At 40.8% G+C, this 24,259-nt stretch overlaps 1 protein-coding gene across 5 annotated transcripts; it reads right to left on the bottom strand.

Moving 5' to 3' along the window:
* Nucleotides 1–1,413: 1,413 nt before the first annotated feature.
* LOC132897969 (probable phosphatase phospho1) lies at nucleotides 1,414–21,131 on the bottom strand. Of its 5 annotated transcripts, none has more exons than XM_060939282.1 (2): nucleotides 5,481–5,562; nucleotides 1,414–4,420 (listed from the first exon to the last, which is right to left on the bottom strand). In XM_060939282.1, exons 1-2 carry the CDS (start codon nucleotides 5,536–5,538, stop codon nucleotides 3,675–3,677), a joined length of 804 nt encoding a protein of 267 aa, XP_060795265.1. In that variant the 5' UTR covers nucleotides 5,539–5,562; the 3' UTR covers nucleotides 1,414–3,674. The 5 variants fall into 5 exon arrangements, with proteins under 5 accessions (XP_060795265.1, XP_060795268.1, XP_060795266.1 ...); XM_060939285.1 differs by lacking the exon at nucleotides 5,481–5,562 and adding an exon at nucleotides 21,066–21,131 and having other exon boundaries at nucleotides 1,415–4,420; XM_060939283.1 differs by lacking the exon at nucleotides 5,481–5,562 and adding an exon at nucleotides 10,025–10,285 and having other exon boundaries at nucleotides 1,415–4,420.
* Between the last annotated feature and the right edge of the window lie 3,128 nt (nucleotides 21,132–24,259).

The following is a 24,259-nucleotide window of genomic DNA, read 5'->3' as shown; positions in this document are numbered from 1 at the left end:
CGGTGATCAAATATTTTGCATGATGTTTTATTACGGTTATGATTATTCTGTGAGCGCACCAATCCTTAGGTGTATAAAGTTACAACTTAAAATACAATTAGTGATAACTGTAGACTTTTCAGTGGACTACAACCTTTTTAAAGGAATGCAATGTAGTCAACCATTTATCATGTCCAGATCAAGCTGCCAATTTGCAGAATTTTTGCCAAATCCTGAAGAGTATTCACATCAAAGATTTAGTTTTATCTGTATTATTTCTTTCATCATTTTATTTCAAATTAAAACCAACATCACCATTCAAAACCGTATAGTTTATTGACTGTGAGTATATTTAGTGGGGTACCCCCACAGTACCCAGTTTCTGAGACAGACCTATATATATATATATATATATAAATTTTTTTTAATGGCATACACCACCACATACACCATATACATTTTTTTAGGGCATACCTAACAACCTGTTTTCTCTCCCCCCCCATCTGTCCCTCTTCTGAGTTACATGTTGGTCCTGGGATTGAGATGCTGGCCTCTTCTGTTCCTCGGACCTGCTTGATCCATCCTGGTGCCCTGTGTCTGGTTGGAGTTTTATCGCATCGCTCCTGTGGAGGATGGCCCCATGAGGACAGTTGAGGGTTATACCTGGAGGATGCTCTGGACTCTTACAGTAATGCTTTTATGGCTGAGGACTACAGTTGACTTGCTAACTTTAGGACTGCAGTTGTCATGAACAGTTTTGTACTCAAGTTTCCATCAATGAAGAGTTACAACATCAACGAAACTGTCTTCATGTTAAAACTGTTAATGTTATAGTCATGCTGTTTGTTGTTGCCCAAATGAGGATGGGTTCCCTTTTGAGTCTGGTTCCTCTCGAGGTTTCTTCCTCATGTCGTCTGAGGGAGTTTTTCCTTGCCATTGTCACCACAGGCTTGCTCATTGGGGATAGATTAGGGATAAAATTAGCTCATGTTTTAAGTCATTCAAATTCTGTAAAGCTGCTTTGCGACAATGTCTATTGTTAACAGCACTATACAAATAAACTTGACTTGACTTGACATATACACCACCACAAGGTGGCACTAAACACCCTCTCAGTCGCCTGCCTCCCAAAAGGTCATGCTGAATGTTTAAATTTTCACCTGAAGGTCAATACAATATTCAATCAACAATATATGATAAGTGTACAATAAATACTTTAATACACACATAATTGTTCTTTCATGCTTTGACATAATGGCTTCACAATCCATGATTAGATGTTATGAACTGAATTATGATTAAAATAATACAGATTCTTATTATTCTTATGAAACAGTTACTTTGGTTTCAAAACAGATGATGAAGACTTGAAAGATTACTGAAAAGAATCTTAAATAAGGTTTTCATTAAAAATATAATCAGAGCATCTGTAGTTTATTCTGCTTACAGAGTCAGTATAAGGAGTTCAAGTGGAAAGATGAGACGAATAAAAAAAAGAGGAGGAAAAGTGAGATGAGGGAAAGAAAACTGAAACTATGTGAGAATAGATAAGCCACTAGACGTAACAAGATAAGTAAAAGGCAAGATAAGATGAAGAACAACGAGACTGAACAAGAAGAAACAAAAGAAAACAACACACAATAAGGAAACGTGAGATGAGTCAATGAAAATGGGAGGAAACAGCAAAAGAATGAGATCAAGAAATAAAAAAACTATCATAAATAAATGACAGGGAACACAAGATGACATTAAAAAACATGAGGAAAAGAACAGACAGTAGAAGAAAGCTCCAAATGTGATGAAAAACAAAATAAGATGAGAACAACAAGAAAGGTTGAGAAAAAAGCAAGACAAAACAACACGTCAAAGTAACATGTGGTGAACCACTGAAAAATGACAGGAGACAGAAAAAAAATGAGAGTACGAAATTAAGATTTTAAAATCAAATAAATAAATAAATGAATAAATGACAGGAATCACAAGATGAGATAAAATGATAAAACTCCTGCAAAACTCCAAATAAGACATGAATATAACAGCATGACTCTGAGTGAAAAAAACCCCACTGCAATCCATCCGAAAAATCTCTAATGGTTTCACATAATGGAGCTTAAAGGTTTACATCAGACTCCTACAGGTTTCCATAAGGAATTATATTGGTTACTATTAAACACCACTAAACCCCAGTAGGGCCTGCTCTCATGAGTAGATAATTGCCATCAGAATAAAATAAGTTAAACCACAAGAGAAGATTAGGAACAGGATATTCCATTAAACTACAATTACAGACCACCAGAAATACATTAAAATCCATGATGAAACAGTATATATAAGGATTTAAACCAGCGTTTACACTAGCAAGTGATAAGTTATTTGTAGTTTGTGCTTCTGGGCATGGCCTGCTCAGTGTGTTTTTGTTCTGAGCTATCATATAGTAATAATTATATATTGCCTCTAATTAAAAACATTAAATAATGCACTAATCAGTGAGAAAATTGAAAATTGCTTGATTTGTCTTACATGCTTGGCTTCACGCGAACATGTCTATCACATTTAAAACATATCTGTAACATCTGTAACATGTCAATTACATGTCTAGCATGTCTGTATCACATCTATAACATGTCTGTAACATGTCCATATCATGTCTGTATCATGTCTATAACATGTCTGTAACATGTCTATCATGTCTATAACATGTCTGTATCACATCTATAACATGTCTGTATCATGTCTATAACATATCTGTAACACATATGTAACATGTCCATATCATGTCTGTAACATGTCTGTAACGTCATAACATGTCTAACATGTCTATCACGTCTATGTCTATAACATGTCTGTAACGTCTGTATCATGTCTAAAACATGTCTAACATGTCTGTATCACATCTATAACATGTCTGTAACATGTATCACATCTATAACATCCCTGTATCATGTCTGTAATGTGTCTGTATCACGTCTGTAACATGTATCATGTCTATAACATGTCTGTATCAAGTTTATAACATGACTATGAATGTCTAACATGTCTATAGCATGTCTAATGTGTTACGTCTATAATGTCTGTAACATGTCTATTACATGTCTAACATCTGTCACATCTATAACATGTCTGTAACACATCTATGTCTGTAGCGTCTCTAACATGTCTAACATCTGTATCACATCTATAACGTCTGTAACATGTCTAACATGTCTGTCACCTCTATGTGTCTGTAACACATCTATAATATGTCTGTGTCACGTCTGTAACATTATAATGTCTATAACACGTCTGTATCACATCTATAACATGTCTATAACAGCACATGGTGATAATTAGCATACACAAGAGATGTGTGTATGTGTCTTTGGCTGTTAGCCATGTCTCCGAGTAATACTGTACAGCACTGTGAAACCTCATTTAACCTTTGACAGAGGTTTAACGTTACTCTTCCCAGAATGCTTCCTTTTTGCCTTGTTCAGTCATGAGACTGGCATTCAGCCGAGACACACTTGCCATCTTTCTGCATGGGGATATTGTTTATTCTAGGGCGGTGTATTATTAGTGAGGCTCATGCAAGGCTAATCAAGTCTCAGGTGCTGGTTCGTGTATTACGTATCTGTCTGTAATTTAATCTCTCTTCTTACTCCTTTTTTAAAACTCTTTCATTCTTTGTCCTCTTCTGCTCTAGAAGTTTACTTCTACTATAAGGCCTTCTTCAGGAAGTCCACTACATCTTCGCCTCGTTCCCAGGGCACTATCGCGGGTTTATACACACCTGGCTGCGTTTTGTGCAGATCCTGAATGATCTTGTGCATCTGGAAATCTCTCCTTGGGAAAACTGTATCATTTTGTCCCAACGCTAATGTGGGACAAATGTCATTTTCTCCATCCCCCATATAAAAAACATTTTGGAAAGGTTCCCCTTGCTCTTTCACCCTTTTACTCATGTAGTCTCTCAGGATAACCTGCTTGCACATGTTTTTTGGGCACTTAGGGCACGAGTGGGAGTGGAAAGGGCGCAAGATGAGGCATCCGTTTGTGTCAAATTCTGATGGGTTGGTAAAAACCTTAGTGAAAAGTTTGTGAGCACCAATGTGTCCTAACCAAGTCTCGATAAAGTACGAGTTAGCATCAGAGATGATGACACACTCAAAGTCGTCCCGAGCCAACAAGAAGTCAAGAATTGCTGCTATGCCCGGAGACGATGGGATTTGCTCAATTGCGGCCCGGATGGCATCCTCAGTGGCGCCGCTCTTGTTCAGGAATGTCATGATGCGCTGCGAGTACTCCAAGAAGGATCCGGGGCAGCGATGCTCGATCAGGGATGTGGGGAGCTTCTGTAACGGCGCAGCACGGATCACTGAGTCGTCACTGTTCTCGGCGATCAGCGTCTCGTCAAAATCGAAGACAAATAGGAAGCAGGCGGCCATGCTGCTGGTTTTCTTCTCTGCACAAATAAAAGGACAAAAAATATTATGGAATGACCATTAACCTTGAAAATATACTAAAGCCAGTTTTGTGGTTTTTCAATCTTTTAAGATTATTAGTCGTTCTACTCCATGTCACATTCTACAGTGAAGAAATGAAATCACTACATTCTCCTCACATTATCATTAATCTCCATGATCTGGAAATCAGCTCATGCTCACATAAACTCAAACACTTCAAAGTGAGCCTGAGGTCATATTTCACGCCATTGTACCCTGACCTTTATGCCGACTTTTATTTGTTTCATGTAACTTAGATTTCTGATAGTGGCGTACACGGCTACAGCTTATCACTCAGGAATCTGATAATCACCTAAGCACCTTTTCACTCGAGTAAAAACAGCAGCTGAGCCAACTGACATATAAATCTGGAACGACTGACAGTTGTGTTGGTGATTTGAACTGTCTGAAATGAATTTACACTTCCTGGAAGCTCCGCCCCCTTCCCTCTATCTAACATTAATAATGTTTTGGTTGGTGTTCTTGTCTAGAACTTGACGTTTGATTAAACTAACAATACAAAATTACGTAACTCACATCAGGTACATAGATTTATTATAGAAGCCGCATAATGGTAAAAACAGCACTTTATTTGGCCGAAGGAGAAAGGCAGCTGATAATATTGACATTAAAAAAAACCCGCAACATGTTTACAATGACGTGTCAAAGATACCAAATGAAAAAACATTTTTATGGTAATGATAATTACTCAGTGATTAAAAACACTGCTTGCTTTCCTGTACCACAAAGAACAGACACGTTCAACCAGTTTAAGCGGCAGATCAACAGTTAAAATGTCAGAGTTTGCGGAAATGTTTCACAGTTTCTACAAAAAAAAAGCATTAGACCTCAAACAATTCATGATCAAATAATTCTTTCACGACTGATTTTTTTCTGTGCCAGCAAATTCAAACTAAAAGTCATACACTGTAAAGCTGGATATGTTCATATTTCCGCCAAAAATTAGACAAAAACAACAGACAAGAGAATAACGATGCGCAAAGAAATTCCTGCACCAACCTTTCTCTATGAAGGAGTTGAAAAGACAAATGACAGGAGAATGATGCGGAATAAACATGCACTCTGAAATGCTTAGCAAAATGATGGCACAATCCAAGAACCACAAAAAAAATAATTAAAAAGACAGAGTTTACATTAAAAAAAAGAATAGAAGAGATGAAATGCTGTAAACACAAACAGTGCATTAGGATTACTGAAAAGTACCTTCATAAATAAATAAATAAAGCACATACACACAAAGGGACAGCCAAAGAAGCCAAAACAATTCTTGTTCTTACTGTACCTGTATCAAAAATCAAAATTCCACAGGTAAGCTGCTGAAACTTCCGGTACACACACACACACACACACAAAGATACAGAACGAACTTAGACATACAATTATTGCAAAATTGACAGGAATGATGTGGGATGAGCAAAGTGAGAGTATTCCAATTAATGGATGCGTTAAACTCCAATGAATGCAGTCCCCCCCCGTGCAGGGTGTGGCAGTGAGCCAATGGGTGAAGCTTATCTGAGGCGTATAATTTGCCAACAATTTATTCAGTTTACTGAGTTCATCCCAGGCTACTGCTGAACTCTGAACTATGATTAGTCATCAGGTCTTGCCTAATTCTCAATAACAGCACACCAGTTAGTGTGTGGGTAAGTTTGGTATCACCCACTGCACATTCAGTCAGGATTAAAAAAAAAAAAAAAGGAAATGTTCTTAACCAGTTACTGTCAACACACTTTATAACATGCACCGTAGTGTTTCGTGTCATTTAGGCCAAAAATACGGTTACGGTAGCAAAAGACACAGTGAAGACCAATGCATTTGAGATTGCAAACTGCAAATTTTAGCTTTTATTTCTGCTCTAACACTCCCTGATCAGGAGCATGACAATGGACTAAGGGAGTGTCAGAAACGCAAGTGACAGACAGAAGAAAAAGTGGCAGAGTTTCTTAAGACAAACTGGCAAACAAATCCAAATTGTGACACAATATCAAGGTCAAAGACCAGGCAATGGTCAGGCAAGAAGCAAACAGAATATCAGAGGCAAAGATAAAGTACAAATAAAGTCAAAAACCAGAGTATTAGCACAATAACAAAAGGCTTGGTAAAGTCACAGTTGGTAAGTGCAAACTACAATCCTTATAAACACAGTGGTGATTGTGTGAGATGGGGAACAGGTGTAGCACTAATCGGTATTCCGGAGATTGAGAGCGTACAAGGTAGTGTAAACGATTCAATGCAGTGAGGAATGCACAGCCCTGTACATTGGGGAAACGAAACAACTGCTTCACAAGTGCATGGCTCAACACAGGAGAGCCAGTTCCTCAGGCCAGGACTCTGCAGTCTAGCTTCATCTCAATAACAAAGGACACTCATTTCAGGACTGCAATGTACGCATTTTAGCCAGAAAAGACCAGTGGTTTGAAAGAGGAGTAAAAGAAATCATCTTCGTCAACCTGGAACGACCATCACTGAACAGAGGAGGTGGTCTGAGACACCACTTATCAGCCACTTACAATGCAGTCCTTGGCACACTTCCCAGAAAACTGAATACACAGTCACACCAAGACTCAGCTGACTTCCACAACTCACATGATGGCAGAGAGAGCCAACAACCCACAGATCACCCTAACGACCCTTTCGGCTGCTAACATCGTTCACGCCCGGCCTCCAGTGGTCCTACAGGATGACTGAGGCCCTGTCCACACGGCAACGGATTCAGGTGACTCCGATACAATTGCTTATCGTTTAGGCCTGGCGTCCACACGGCACCGGCGTTTTGGGTGCCCAAAACGCAATCTTTTTGAGAACGGGTTCCAGAGTGGAAAGATCTGGCAACGTTGCCGTTGTGAAGTCGTCTGGATGAGTAAAACGGATTTGTTTACGATGACGTCACAACCACATGACTGTGAGTGCTTCACGCCGGGTAGAAGTGTAACGAATATCACCAGGAAAAAGCCTTACAGAGCACTAGTGAGAGTGAAACACGAGCTTAGATATTATTATTATTATTATTATTATTATTATTATGTTCAGTGTTAGTTCACAGTAGTAATGCAAGAAGCAGAATAGTGACAGTAATAGTGAAGCAAAAACATGCAATTGTACAAACACTGCAGCTCTACAGAAAAATATTCATTTATGAAATGGTCTGATTCTTAACACCAGTAGTGCCAATGATCTTCTCATTGCGATGCGAGTTGTCAACAAATCCTATAACTTGGTTCATGAAACGCGCTTACAAAATATTTTCACTGTGAATATTTATTGTGTAATGGTGCAAAGTGAGAGAGAGAGAGTCAATCCCGCCAGCAAAAATAGAGAAAAAAAGAGCAATCTCACCTCTTCAGATGTGGGTTTAAGTCCTACAATACATTCCTCAAAAAGGGCGTAGAGGAGCAAATTAATCATTATTTAATTAGCATTCAATTTATTCCAGACCATTAAAGACACCGCCTTCCGCGTAGAATCATACGTCATCCTCGCCGCCATTTTGGAGAGGTCAAAGCGGAGAATAAAGATTAGCTGCGTTTAACTGTACCAACAGGTTTGCCATCCAAACGAGATCACATGGGATTACCTTTCACAGGTGAGACTGGAAAAATACTTTTCATTGTATTTGGTCATTATAATGTAATTTTACAAACAGATTTTCCTGACTTTGTGGCTAATATGCATCCTTACTTCTTCTATTGTTCTGGTGTCTCCGAAGGGACCGTCTTACAGCGCCCCTAGAGGTGTGGCATGTGTATTGCATCGTTTTCAGCAAGCATTGCGTTGCCATATGGACCTGATATTTTACTGATCGTTGCCCATTTGGACGCGATATATTTTTAAATAACATCTCGTTGCCGTTGTCGTGTGGATGTAGCCTGAGGCTACATCCACACGACAACGGCAACGAGATGTTATTTAAAAAAATATCGCATCCAAATGGGCAACGATCAGTAAAATATCAGGTCCATATGGCAACGCAACGCTTGCTGAAAACGATGCAATACACATGCCACACCTCTAGGGGCACTGTAAGACAGTCCCTTCGGAGACACCAGAACAATAGAAGAAGTAAGGACGCATGCGCATAAACTATTATGTGCGAGACTTCATATTAGCCACAAAGTCAGGAAAATCTGTTCGTAAAATTACGTTATAATGACCAAATACAATGAAAAGTATTTTTCCAGTCTCAGCTGTGAAAGGTAATCCCATGTGATCTCGTTTGGACGGTAAACCTGTTGGTACAGTTAAACGCAGCACATGAATGAGGCATCTTTATTCTCCGCTTTGACCTATCCAATATGGCGGCGAGGATGACGTATGATTCTACGCGGAAGGCGGCGTCTTTAATGGTCCGGAATAAATTGAATGCTACACGTTGATGGATTAATTTGTTGTTCTACGCCCTTTTTGAGGAATGTATTGTAGGACTTAAACCAACATCTGAAGAGGTGAGATCGCTCCTTTTTTTCCCTATTTTTGCTGGCGGGATTGACTCTGCCCTAAGGGCTATTTTCTCTCTCTCTCTCTCACTTTGCACCATTACACAATAAATATTCACAGTGAAAATATTTTTAAGCGCGTTTCATGAACCAAGTTATAGGATTTGTTGACAACTCGCATCGAGTTCGTTACACTTCTACCCGGCGTGAAGCACTGACAGTCATGTGGTTGTGACGTCATCATAAACAAATCCATTCTACTCATCTAGATGACTTCGCAACGGCAACATTGCCAGATCTTTCCACTCTGGAACCCGTTCTCAAAAGATTGCATTTTGGGGCACCCAAAACGCCGGTGCCGTGTGGACGCCAGGCCTAAACGATAAACAACTGTATCGGATTCACCTGAATCCGTTGCCGTGTGGACAGGGCCTGAGAGTGTCAACGACCCATGTGACCTCAACAACTCTCCTTAGGGTTGCTTTTGGTCCACAAGATGATAAATACCTGAAACTCCCCACTAGTCAGACAGAACTAAAGAAGGCTTTCGGATGAGAGGTGAAACATCAAGAATTTCAAGCAAGTCCAGTTGCCTTCTTTAGCACCTATAGATTACATTTATATAAACAGATGTAATTCATGAGTGCTTGTATGGATTCACATAAAACCTGAAAGGCAAAGAAGACAAGATTTGGGTGTCATGTACAAAGTTTGGGGTGTGATCATATGTAGGAGAGGAGCTAAGGTGAGATAACAGTTTCTCAGGAACTATAAGTTGCATCAAGCTGATATTTGGTATGCTGCATCTATGTGCTAATGTGTAAGTGGATTTTTGACTATGCCCTAATTAATAAAAAAAAACATGGCTGCCATCAGCTAATCAGTTTTAAGCAGGTGTTTAACAGGGTTAACATGGACTATCGTCTCAAAACCTGTAGGGTACAACCCTAAATCAGAAAAAGTTGGTATGGTATGTTGAAATTTAAATTAAAACAGAAAACAATGATTTATAAATAATGTTTGACCTGTATTGCACTCAAAACAATAACATATATCAATTTTGATTCTTGCAACACATTTCAAAAAAAGTTGGTACGGTAAAGCACTTACCACTTTATAATGTTGCCATTCCTCACAATACTTAAAAGATGTTTAGGGACTGAAGACACCAAGTGATGAAGTGTTTCAGGTGTTATTTTGTCCCATTCTTCCTGTAAACAGGTCTTACGGTGTGGAACAGTATGGGGTTGTTGTTGTCATAGTTTCCATTTCTAAATTCCCCACACATTCTCTATTGGGGACACACCCTCTTCTTCCACAGCCACGCCTTTGTAATGTGTGCAGAATGTGGTTTTGCATTGTCTTGTTGAAATCTGCCTGGAAAAGACATCGTCCTGAAGGCAGCATATGTTGCTCCGAAATCTCGGTGTACTTTTCTGCATTAATGCTCCATCAGAGAAGTGTAAGTCAGTGTTTCTTAACTGGTGGGTCGCGACCCAAAAGTGGGTCGCGGAGGGGTCCCGGGTGGGTTGCGGAGCTGTGGTGTAAAAAAAATGCTAATTCATTGATTCATTAAAAAAAAAGTGCAACTTTTTTCTGCGACAATTTACAACTCTTATTTTGATAGACGATTCCAGCTCCGTGTCATCTGTTGGCATAGACGCAGAATGTTTATGCGACATAACGTGCGTGCTAGTCATTTGAGCGGTGAACGACATGTCGAAATGATGGTACGACCCCGAATATTTGAAATATGGATTTAGTTGTGTTGAGGACAAAATGGTACAGAAACCCATCTGTGTGGTATGTGGTGAGACACTTGCACATGAGAGCATGAAGCCGTTGAAACTGAAACGTCACCTGGACACAAAACACCCGATGGTCAAAGATAAACCAGTTGAGTATTTTGAAAGACGGCGCCAAGAACTGAGGGCTTTGCAAATGCGGCTAACAGCAACATGCTCCACATAAGTGCAGGCACTCCGTGCGTCTTACCACGTAGCTCATCGGATAGCGAAGGCCAAGAAACCTCACACCATAGCAGAAGACCTCATCTTACCTGCTGCTATGGATATGGTCACGGAGATGGTCAATGAAGCAGCGGCAAATAAGTTGAAGACAATACCGCTATCGAATGATACTATAATTATACAGCATATAATGGCCATGCAGATGCAAACACAGGTATAATAATAATAATAATAATAATAATAATGTTATTATTACATATTATGGTTATATTTTGAGAATTACATTAAATTGACTTGAACGCTAAAAAAATTGGGTCGCGACCTAATGACCATGGAAAATTGTGGGTCCCAAGACTGTTCCAGTTAAGAACCACTGGTGTAAGTTACCTTTGCCAAGAGCACTGACAACCCCATACCATGATGCACCCTGGCTTTTGGGCTTGTTCCTGGTAACAGTCCAGATGGTTCTTTACATCTTTGCTCTGGCGCACAACATCCATTTCTTCCAAAAAAAACCTGGAATACTGATTTGTCTGACCACAATACATGTTTCCACTGTGTGATGGTCCATCCCAGATGCCTCCGAGCCCAGAGAAGTCGACAGCATTTCTGGACACAGTTAACATAAGGCTTCCTTTTTGCACAGTAAAATTTTAACTGGTGTTTGTGGATGTAACTCTGTATTGTGGCTTGACAAAGGTTTGCCAAAGTAATCCCAAGCCCATGTGGTTCTATCAGCTAAAGCTGAATGACGGTTCTTGATGCAGTGCTATCTGAGGGATCGGAGATCACGGGTTTTCAGATTAGGCTTGAGCCCTTTGCCCTTTACACACTGAAATTCCTCCAGATTCCTTGGGTAGTTTAATGATATTATGCGCCGTAGAGGGTGAAATATCCAAATCCCTTCCTATCTTTCTTTGAGAAACATTGTTTTTAAACATTTCAATAATTTTCTCATGCATTTGTTGACAAACTGGAGATCATCAGCCCATCTTTACTCCTCAAAGACTAGGGCTTTCCTGGATACTGATTTTGTACCAAATCATGATTACAGTCATCTGGTGACATCACCTGTTTCAAATCACATCATTATTTAATTGTTTTACCTCATTACTAGCCTTAAATTGACCCATCCCAACTTGTTTTGGAATGTGTTGCAAGTCTGAAACACAGGTATGGATGTATATTAAAGGGGTACCAAATATAATATATACAGTTGCTGATGTGACAAAGTAACGTATTCTTAAGTATTCTATCAAATGTATATACACTAGAAAACAACGAAATATCTTGGTAATTGTAAATATAATAGTCGGTACGCTAAACGGCACAAGAGTCACCATTTTTAAAAGACCGTGACGTCAGCCCTACCCACTGCACTAGGAGAGAAGCGTGTAATCATGGCGTCGGACCCATCAAGTGAAAGCGACAGCTCTGTCGAATCATACGAAGAGATCCCGCAAAAGACACGTCTGGAGGATCGTTATGCTTTCCATCGGTCCTGTTATTACACCCGAAAGCAACACACTGTGGCATTGTGTAGCCGATCACTTACAATTCATCCTACTTTCCGATTCACACGTGCTATTCCCAACCTCAATGAGCCAACACAACTGGGCACATACATACGTCATGAGTGTTACGCAGAGAAAATGAACGTGCATTCTGATTGGATAAAATTAATATCATGGCGGGCTGTTCAAACTGCGGAAATAGTTTGCTCGAGCTACTTTCAAAACACTATATCTTTCCAACCAGGGGTTAAATTGGGCCGGGGCTGTCCGGGGCTGAGCCCCGGCACATAAGCTCGGAGCGGATGGCATATGATCACGCACACATCAAAAGCAACAAACCCTTTTCACGATTTTCAGTTCTGAATAATTAAATATCATTTTATTAATCAATAAACCCATGACTTTTATGAGATAGATCATAGTTTTCCTGATAACAAGACGACCTGTCAAAGCTATTTAGAACAGAACTTGCGATCAGAGATTCTGGTTTCTGGAACACTGCGTGGGTTGCCAATTCTGCTTTTTATAAGCGACTTTGGGGTTTCTTTTTTTGTGAGCTCGCTTTAAAAAAAAATCAGAAGTCGTGGTTTGCGGGTTTTTGGGCTTGTGTTTCAGCGTTGTGACTTGTTTATAATTTTCTCCGTACACCGTCTCCCCTTTTACCTGCATACGATCCTAATCCATCAGAGGTGCTTGAACGAACTGTCTGTGCATTTGGCGAGTTCAATTTCCATAGTCCCCAGTTATCGACAGAAATTAGCCAGGGGGAAGGGGGAGATGTCAGTTAAAGTTAGCTACTGAGATTGACCAAAAGTTGAGCCTAACGTTGTCTCAAGTTAGCTACCTTTGGCAAACATAAACAAAATGATTATGTCCACTGTATTGTTAATATTATTAGTGTTTTATTATTTATTGTTAATATTTAATTTAATGTTAATTTATTATTATTTATTGTTAATATTATTAGTGTAATTATTATTATTATTATGTATTCAATTATTTATTTGGCATGTGGTGCTTTTTGTATTGTCTAGAACATACATAAGATGAGCATATTATAGCAGCAAAATAGAAGCACAATCATTTGAATGCAGCAAAACTTTTGCTGCATTCAAATGATTGTGCTTCTATTTTGCTGCTATAATATGCTCATCTTATGTATGTTCTAGACAATACAAAAAGCACCACATGCCAAATAAATAATTGAATACATAATAATAACAATAATAATAAATGCTTCCAATGTTATAGTGTTGTTTGTATTTGGTTGCATTCACTGCATGAATATATTTGATTGACAATTTGACTGACAGTGTTTTGGCATATTTAACATTTATCCTCCAAAATAAATCAACTGTTTTGGTTTAAGATTGTGCAAGCCTTCAAATTTTCTCACTGAACATTTCTCCTTCACATTTTTCACCTGTAGGCATGTGACAAGATTTAACATGATATTGCTCAACCTACCTCTGTAAAGTCAGCTAACAACTTATTAAAATGCACCAGAATTCAGCAAATAACATGTATGATAATAAAAAACTTCTGGGGGAGGACCCCCAGACCCCCCACTAATCATTTCCTTCAAACCAATGTACAACAACCTGTACAATCTGTTACATTGGCCAACCAATCTACATTCAAACTGCCATAATGTGTAGGGGGGCACTACAAGACACACATAGGCCTACAACACACAGATAAGGTGTATATCTCTGTGCAATATGATATGGTTATCAAATTAGAGGGTTATTTTCCAAAAAGTATATTGGGGCAGGGCGGCGGGGGCAGGGGCGGGTACGAGGCAGAGCCCCCCCACATAACCAATCCCAATTTAACCCCTGTTTCCAACCTTAGAACAAAAAACTTTTGTAAGTCTTGAATAAGGTTCGTTAATGTGTGTTTTATTGTTATATTTACTCTATATATTGCCCTCTGTTCCCCTTTAACAAATGAAATAAAGTTGACCCACAAAACGTAAAATATCTTGGGTTCATTCTGTCTGCAATGAAATACAAGTCAAAGTATATTTAGAAATCACTGATTTCTTTTTCATTTGCATTTTCCACACCGTCCCAACTTTTTCTGATTTGGAGTTGTAGATTCAGGATGGGACCTGCTACTATCTGATGCATTCTCACTCAAATTGGCCACCGCTATTCATGTTTGTGCGTACAGAAATATAAACAATATTTGTTGGAAAATAAAGTGCACCATCAAATTGCTTTTTTAGCATTTTTTTTCTCAATATATTAAAAAATTGCAACTGGGATCATTTAGCTTATTCAAATTTGTGATAATTTGCATTACAGGCAAAATTTATCTTGCCAAACCCGTCCCAAGATTTTTGGCCAATATTCACAAATACAATGTTAAAATCCTCAGCAGAGTCTGAAAGTTAATAATTATCAAAAAGTTGTGGACATTTGTAACCAACATGGCTGTTATACGCCAGTCAAATCTTCTGAGGTGGGGCTTAACAGTTTTAACTCATTAAGGTATATACAGGAAACCATTCTGAGGCCATATGGAAAGTTTGGGATGTGATCATACATAGGAGGTGGGGCTAAGTTCAAATAGTTGTTTCTCAGGAACTACAAGTCCTGAAACAGCTGTAATGTAGAACTGGTTGTATAATTCCGAAAGGCATCTTCAGGCTTGGGGTTATTGGATGTCAATGGGAGGCGGAGTTAAGTTCAAATACAGTGGAGGAAATAATTATTTGATCCTTTGCTGATTTTGTAAGTTTGTCCACTGACAAAGAAATGAACATTCTATAATTTTAATACTAGGTTTATTTTAACTGTGAGAGACAAAACATCAAAAAGAAAATCCAGAAAATAACTTCATATAAAAGATATAAACTGATTTGCATTTCTTTGAGTGAAATAAGTATTTGAACCCTCTAGCAAACAAGACTTAGTATTTGGTGGCAAAACCCTTGTTGGCAAGCACAGCAGTCAGACCTTTCTTGTAGTCGATGACCAGGTTTGCGCACATGTCAGGAGGAATTTTGGTCCACTCCTCTTTGCAGATCATCTCTAGATCATTAAGGTTTTGAGGCTGTCACTTCGCAACTCGGAGCTTCAGCTCCCTCCATAGGTTTTCTATAGGATTAAGGTCCGGAGACTGGCTAGGCCACTCCGTGACCTTAATGTGCTTCTTCTTGAGCCACTCCTTTGTTGCCTTGGCTGTAGGTTTTGGGTCATTGTCGTGCTGGAAGACCCATCCACGACCCATTTTCAGTGTCCTGGCAGAGGGAAGGAGGTTGTCACTCAGGATTTTAAGGTACATGGCCGCGTCCATTCTTCCGTTGATGCGGTGAAGTAGTCTTGTGCCCTTAGCAGAGAAACACCCCCAAAGCATGTTTCCACCTCCATGCTTGACAGTGGGGATGGTGTTCTTCGGGTCATAGTCAGCATTTTTCTTCCTCCAAACACGGCGAATTGAGTTAATGCCAAAGAGCTCGGTTTTGGTCTCATCTGACCACAGCACCTTCTCCCAATCACTCTCAATAATTCAGGTGTTCATTGGCAAACTTCAGACGGGCCTGCGCATGTGCCTTCTTGAGCAGGGGAACCTTGCAGGCACTGCAGGATTTTAATCCATTATGGCATAATGTGTTACCAATGGTTTTCTTGTTGACTGTGGTCCCAGCTGCCTTAAGATCATTAAGAAGCTCCTCCCGTGTAGTTCTAGGCTGATCTCTCACCTTTCTCGTGATCATTGATACCCCACGAGGTGAGATCTTGCGGGCCCCAGACCGAGGTCGATTGATGGTCATTTTGTATTTCTTCCATTTTCGAACTATTGCACCAACAGTTGTCTCCTTCTCACCCAGCTTCTTGCTTATGGTTTTGTAGCCCAGTCCAGCTCTACAATCTTGTCCCTGACATCCTTAGATAGCTCTTTGGTCTTGCCCATGTTGGAAAGGTTGGAGACTGATCGATTGATTCTGTGGACAGGTGTCTTTTATACAGGTGTCAATTTAAGACAACTGTCTTTAATGCAGGTAACGAGTTGATTAGGAGTGTCTAAGTGGTCTGTGGGAGCCAGAACTCTTAATGGTTGGTAGGGGATCAAATACTTACTTCACTCAAGGAAATGCAAATCAATATTTTATAAAATGTGATTTTCTGGATTTTCTGTTCGATATTCTATCTCTCACTGTTAAAATAAACCTACCCTTAAAATTATAGACTGTTCATATCTTTGCCAGTGGGCAAACTTACAAAATCAGCAAGGGATCAAATAATTATTTCCTCCACTGTAGCTGTTTCTTAGGAGCCAACTGAGCTAAAATGTAGTGTGCTGCATTGTTCTGCTACTCTGTACTGATTTGTGAGCAATCTTCACAAAACCTGAGAAGTATATTAATCTACAGACTTTGTATTGTTTTAGGTAACTTGGCAAGAACTGGTCATTGGGGGAGAAGGATTTGCTGAAGGTGCTTGAACCCTGATGATCGCCGCTTGCACCTATATTTGCTTTTCTTGCCACACACTTAAATAGGAAATTAATTCATTTTTTCTTTAAATTATTTAAAAAATAAAAGATTGAATCATTTTAATAGTCTTTACTTATTTTACAGCAAAAAAAAAATCTAGAAATCTAGTGTTCCTAAAAAACCCACCTCTGCAGTACACTTCATCATGAACACTCGAGCTGGTGTGTAGTCAGTTAGACTATTCTCTGGTTCAGACGTGTAACTCGGGAATTCTGTTTTCATAAATGACTTGGGGGAAAACACGCACAGAAGTAGAAATGCTGAATATTTGAATATAAGTAAATGAAAGCCATTATTTCTGATTTCTATTGTCTCATCTTCATCTTTTGAGCTCAAACCCAAATATCTTCAGTGTAGAGCAAAGACAAAAGAATTCTTGGCTAAAGTCACACAAATTTAGCATTTGAACAGTTTAGCCCCACCCAATTTTGAAATTCTGAGCTAATTTATGACCAATCTGATATTCTATAACACTGTCACACCAAAATCAGGCTAATGTTGGTGCTCTCACTTGACTGAGTAGTGGAAGGTATTTTACACAAATGTGGTGGGTTTTTTAATCCTACGTCTTACTAACCACATTTACAAAAAAGTTGCGACATTTTCCAAAATGCAATAAAAACAAAAATCTGTGGTTTGTTAATTCACGTGACTCTTTATTTAACTGACAAAAGTAAACAAAAGATTTTCAATAGTTTTACTGACCAACTTAACTGTATTTTGTAAATATAAATGAAGTTAGAATTTGATGCCTGTGACACTCAGTGGCATAGTGGTTAGCGTGTCTGCCTCTCGATCAGGAGATTGCAAGTTCTACTCGCAGTCGGGTCATACCAAAGGTCATCATAAAAATGGTACCTACTGCCATCTGGCAAGGCACGCTCCAATAGAGATGCGAATGGGGTTATCTCGCGGTTATCAAAGGACTAGCCCCCCACTGTAACCCTAGCTATGTAATATAGACGAGAGGCCAAGGGCTACGAAACGGAGATCGGCGCCGCCATCAATGGTGCAGGAAGGACTTTGACTTTGAACACACTCAATAAAAGTTGGGACAGAGGCAAAATAAGACTGAAAAGTTTATCGGATATTCAAGTAACACCATTTTGGAAGATTCCACAATAAGCAGCTTAATTGTTAACATGACTGGGTATAAAAAGAGCAGCACCAAAGGCTCAATCTTAGCAAGCAAGGATGGGGTGTGGCTCACTGCTTTGTGCCAGAATTCGTGAGAGAATTGTTAGTCAATTCAAAAAGAACATCTCAGTGCAAGATTTTAGGTCTTTCAAAATCTATAGTACATAATATTGTGAAAAGGTTCAGGGAATTCAGAGACATCTCAGTGTGTAAAGGGTGAGGTTGGAAACTACTGTTGAATGGGTGTGAACTTTGAGCCCTCAGGCGGCACTACCTAACAAACCGTCATGCTAATGGGATGAATAAAACCACGTGGGCTCAGTAGTTCTTCAGAAAACCGCTGTCACTTAACACAGTCCACCGTTGCATTGATAAATACAATCTGAAACTGTGAAACTGAAGGTGATGTAATACAATGGTAATTATGCCTCTGTCATAGCATGTTTTGAGTGTGTTGCAGGCATCAAATTCTAACTTCCTTTACATTTACAAAATACAATTAAGTTGATCAGTAAAACTATTGAAAAGCTTTTCTTTGTATTTTTATCAGTGAAATAAGGGTTCACGTGAATTAACAAATCAGTTTTTATTGCATTTTGCAAAATATTCCAACTTTTCTGGAAATGTGGTTAATATATGCTAAGGATTCTTAGCTAAGTCAAGCTACAGTCTTAAATCTTGCATCTTAACCATTCTATCGTTTGTCCTCAAAGGTTCTGTGTAGACCCCTTTATATTGAAATGTATGTGATTAGTGATTCTGCTCCTGATTTGTTGGTTGGTGCAGTGTTTCCTGCGTTCTTTCTGAGGGAAGTTAGCAGTCATGTCCTGCTCACAGGAGGACTCAGTTAGTTAACGGGAGAAAAATTTCACTGGTCTCAAACATGAGTGATAACTTCCTTCCTCGCTCACCATTTTCCAGTGTCATATTAATGAGAAATCCAGTGTAGAAGTAGTGAAGACGTTGGTGCGAATGATGAACTTAGAAGTCCCAGAATGCAACGCAGCTCCGACACAGACTCGGCTTGGCTAGTTAGTGATCTAAGAGCTGATGAGCATGATGGTGTTGGCGGTGAAAGACGAAGCTCTGGAAGCCGATCTGTTTCATCAGTGTACAGATGAAGAGGTGACAGACTAAGGCTAGTATCTCACTGGGCTGCGACAGCTTGCGACAAATTGCGAACGTCATTCGCGAGAGAGTTTCAAAAGTGTCTTGAAGCATTTGCGGGGCTTCTCAATTTCCTCGCATGAGTCGCAAAGTGTCGCTCCTTCGTCGCTGAAATTTTGAACATGTTCAAAAAATTTGCGTGACAACATTTCTCTCAAAATAGCCACAAATGCATCGCTGGTGTCGCAAAGCTGTCGCGAACCCTTCTCGAGTCAGTTTCCGTGAGGCTTCCTCTACTTCCTTGCCTGCCGAGGGAAAGCCGGGCTGCGACAGCCTGCGACTAGTTGGAGGCACAACAATTGTGATAAAATATGCGAATATCAATTCAGTGTGATTCCAAGTGAAAATTAGGGCTATGCTCACAGCTCGCGATACTCGATCATGCACGATTTTCGGGGGTACGATACAATATCATTTACTCACTTGAAAATCGAAAATTCCATGACATATTTCATGTATATCTCCCGGTTCTGTAGCAGGTTTTTCATCAATTTTCACTTGATTTAAAGCATGTTTCATGCCAGAAATCGACGGAAATTCATGCTTGCAACCTGTTCCAAACAAAAACGTTTTTATTTACAAATGGCGCTTCCAGTTACTCAGGGCATGCGCACTAGAAATTAGGCGCTCTGCTTCAATGTGCTCTGCTACAGACGCTGCAAGCCGCTAATTACGTCACGCATGTCTCCATGGCCTCGTCTCGAGACTCATTGATTGAATAATTTTGGCGCCAAACGTATTCGTGCGGGGCGGCACGGTGGTGTAGTGGTTAGCGCTGTCGTCTCACAACAAGAAGGTCTGGGTTCGAGCCCCGTGGCCGGCGAGGGCCCTTCTGTGTGGAGTTTGCATGTTCTCCCCGTGTCCGCGTGGGTTTCCTCCGGGTGCTCTGGTTTCCCCCACAGTCCAAAGACATGCAGGTTAGGTTAACTGGTGACTCTAAATTGACCGTAGGTGTGAATGTGAGTGTGAATGGTTGCCTGTGTCTATGTGTCAGCCCTGTGATGACCTGGCGACTTGTCCAGGGTGTACCCCGCCTTTCTCCCGTAGTCAGCTGGGATAGGCTCCAGCTTGCCTGCGACCCTGTAGAACAGGATAAAGCGGCTACAGATAATGAGATGAGATCAGACGTATTCGCGCCCTCTGCTTACAATACATTAAAGACATCGTTTAACTCGATATATCGCGATATATATGGTACGATATCGTGAGCAACTGATGGCAAACGAGCACAGCCCTAATGAAAATTGTCGCTAATTTGCATATTTTATCGCAAATGTTGTGTCTCCAACTAGTCGCAGCCCAGTGAGATACTGGCTTAAAGCACTAAAGCGCCGCTGCATCACCCTCTTTAAGCAGAGATGAAACAAGGACTAAATCCACCTGCGCTACTTCAGCAGGTAGTTGAACTGCATTATGGGTAATGTAGGAAATATGTTTATCTCAGAACTTTATCATAAAACACCATTAAAGATCACACGTTGGTGATAAACACTGATGCACAAGTTAACAAGACGACAATAATTTTCTTTCTGAAAGTGGATCTTCTAAGAGCCAGAAAAATAAAAAAAAACAGAATTATATTAAAAAAAGGCAACAAAATAAGAATAAAATCGGTCCCAGCGCGCGCTGCTGTGACATTAGGAACGGAAGCGCGAGCGCGCGCCGTGATGAAGCCTGCATTGCCGTACAGCGCGTGCACTGAAAAGAAACCCCTCCTCTAAACACACATGCGCGCGCACATTCACACGCACACAGAGAGAGAGAGAGAGAGAGAGAGAGAGAGAAGGACACAATGGAAAAATCAAGAACGCACCGGAAAGATGAGAATAACGGCGGTGGTAAAAGAACAGCGACTGTACCGGCTGAAGGTCGCGCGGGTCTCTGCTGCGGCGCGCGAGCACCGGGACATCACTACCGCACCGGACGGAGCGCGAGGCGGGGGCGGGCAGGACAAGCTGATGACGTCAAACTCGATCGCGACAGTGTGTCGCCTGACGTCATAAAAATTCACTTTACTGAGAATTTGTTTGACACATAAAGACCAGGATGATAAAAATAAATCCATAGAATACTCATGCAGTGTAATACAACATAACACACACACAGTGTCCGGATTAGAGGTGGTTTTTAATTAAACCATGCTGACCAAAGGCCTTTGTATGTGTCCTCAGCGTACAATGGTCTCTGATATAACCCGAATAAAAAACATATAAACACGGTTTCATCTTATCCCATTCTACCTCTCCTTATCATTATATGTCTATAGAGGCTTTACAAAGAAAAATAAAACTTGGAAAATTAGTATCAGATGTCCCTGGTGCCTCTGGTGAGCGTATGTAGCTAGTACAATTAGCTTGCTTTGCTAATCTAATCTGAGAGCAAAACTAGCGTTAAGAGATCTCATCTCATCTCATTATCTCTAGCCGCTTTATCCTTCTACAGGGTCGCAGGCAAGCTGGAGCCTATCCCAGCTGACTACGGGCGAAAGGCGGGGTACACCCTGGACAAGTCGCCAGGTCATCACAGGGCTGACACATAGACACAGACAACCATTCACACTCTCATTCACACCTACGGTCAATTTAGAGTCACCAGTTAACCTAACCTGCATGTCTTTGGACTGTGGGGGAAACCGGAGCACCCGGAGGAAACCCACGCGGACACGGGGAGAACATGCAAACTCCACACAGAAAGGCCCTTGCCGGCCACGGGGCTCGAACCCGGACCTTCTTGCTGTGAGGCGACAGCGCTAACCACTACACCACCGTGCCGCCCCCGCGTTAAGAGATATATATGTTATTTACCAGCTGGGAGGTCCGAAATCGTGAAATACCGTGAGCGAGGTCTTGAAAGTACTGAGCGAGGCCCTCTGAGCCGAGGTCACGGTATTTCACCATACGGCCCGACCTTAAACTGGTAAATAATATATTTATTTTTTTCTTTACCAAATTCTAACAGAAAACGAGAGTATTTCACGGCTGTAATGCAAATGGCTTCTTCCTCGGTATACAAGTGCACTTCCATGGCAGGAAAAAACCTACATTTTGTCGCCTATGTACTCCCCTATTTATACAAATAGGAGTCATTCAGGATTCAGCCATGTTTTTGCTCGGCGTTAGCAACAGTTAGAGGTTTTTAGCTTTCTCCTGAAATCTCATCCCATCTCATCTCATTATCTCTAGCCGCTTTGTCCTGTTCTACAGGGTCGCAGGCAAGCTGGAGCCTATCCCAGCTGACTACGGGCGAAAGGCGGGGTACACCCTGGACAAGTCGCCAGGTCATCACAGGGCTGACACATAGACACAGACAACCATTCACACTCACATTCACACCTACAGTCAATTTAGAGTCACCAGTTAACCTATCCTGCATGTCTTTGGACTGTGGGGGAAACCGGAGGACCCGGAGGAAACCCACGTGGACACGGGGAGAACATGCAAACTCCACACAGAAAGGCCCTCGCCGGCCACGGGGCTCAAACCCGGACCTTCTTGCTGTGAGGCGACAGCGCTAACCACTACACCACCGTGCCGCCCTTCTCCTGAAATGTTTTCTTTTATTTATTCTTCCTCAGGGTAGTAAAACTCGCTTTCGCTGTGAACACTGTCGTTATCGCTATCCATGATGTAAAATTAATGCTGTTCTCCTTAGAAATGCTGGCAAAAATTTATAAGATTTTGATAATCTTATAAATAAATCTTATTTTTAAAAAAAAGATAAATGTTGACAAAAACTGCTACTATGTTTGTTGTTATTGTGAACGAGCGAGTCGCCAGAGGTCCATAACCGGGGTCCGTAACTGGGGTCCGTACCGTAGAATACGGACCCGCTTGCCAGCCAATCAGAGCGCAGGATTTGGACCGCGAAAAACATAAATTATTTTATTTAATGTACTCAGTTGTTACAATATGTGATATGTGATTTTAATGCAGTTTAATGAGGTGTAGTGTTTTGTTTTCACCACAGTGGGTCACAAGTCACAAGCCTGAAACTCATGTTGTGACACCACATTTTGTTTAGGCCACGCCCAGGCTTGTTATGTCTGTAAAAAAAAAAGTTTGGAGTTCTCCCCGCCGCGACTAGAGAAAGTGTAAGATCGTGATGAGTGTTAATAAAGATGCCATAAGGGCTAAAGAGTATCATTGCCTCCGTGAGATTATTCCCCGGGTTCAGCGCTGATGAAGCTGCGAAGCTCAACAGATTATGGGCCCAGAAGCAACTCGGGGAAGTTTTTTTTTTATGTTTTATCGCCGGTAGAAAGTCGCGACGGACAGCTTGCTAATGGCTAATAGATAGCCTCATGGATCCAAGAGGAGCAAGCAGGCTACCTCGACTCATGTTTGACGGAGATGAAACGAAGTACGAACCGTGGGAGACTAAAGTGCTGGGACATTTGCATTTATTAGGATTAAAGAATATGGTTCTGAGAGAACCCAACGGTCAAGATGAGGTAGTGGCAGACGGTAAGAAGAACGCAGATGCGTACGCAGAGTTGATTCAATTGTTGGATGATAAAAGCCCCTCGTTAATTGTGCAAGATGCACCTGACAATGCAAGAAACGCATTAAAGATATTGAGGGAGTACTATGCCGGGAAGGGGAAGCCCCGCATTATCAACCTGTATACCCTGCTGACAGCACTTCAGAAGACGAGCAGCGAGACCGTTACAGACTACATCATCAGGGTGGAGACTGCCATTACGGCGCTGTGGAACTCAGGTGAAACATTAGGAGATGGCTTGCTGATTGCTATGGTTTAAAAAGGGCTGCCTGAAAGTTTTAAGCCATTTGCAATACATGTAGCACACAATGAGGACAAGATAACATTTGCAGAATTCAAAACAAAGCTGCGTAGTTTTGAAGCCACAAAGAAGCTAACCGCAACAGAGTCCAGCGATAATGTGATGAAGACTGTGGCGAGAGCCGGATGGGGGCCCGCCAAGTCAAAGCACGGTACAGGAGCAATGAGGATACTGACGTTGTATGTTTCAAGTGTGGCATGAAGGGTCACTGAGCGAAAGCATGTCGGCGAAAGACATGGTGCAGTTGATGAG

The sequence above is a fragment of the Neoarius graeffei genome, chromosome 14 (assembly GCF_027579695.1).
Source record: "Neoarius graeffei isolate fNeoGra1 chromosome 14, fNeoGra1.pri, whole genome shotgun sequence".
Classification (NCBI taxonomy): Eukaryota; Metazoa; Chordata; class Actinopteri; order Siluriformes; family Ariidae; genus Neoarius; species Neoarius graeffei.
This window is presented reverse-complemented; position numbering and strand designations above follow the sequence as displayed.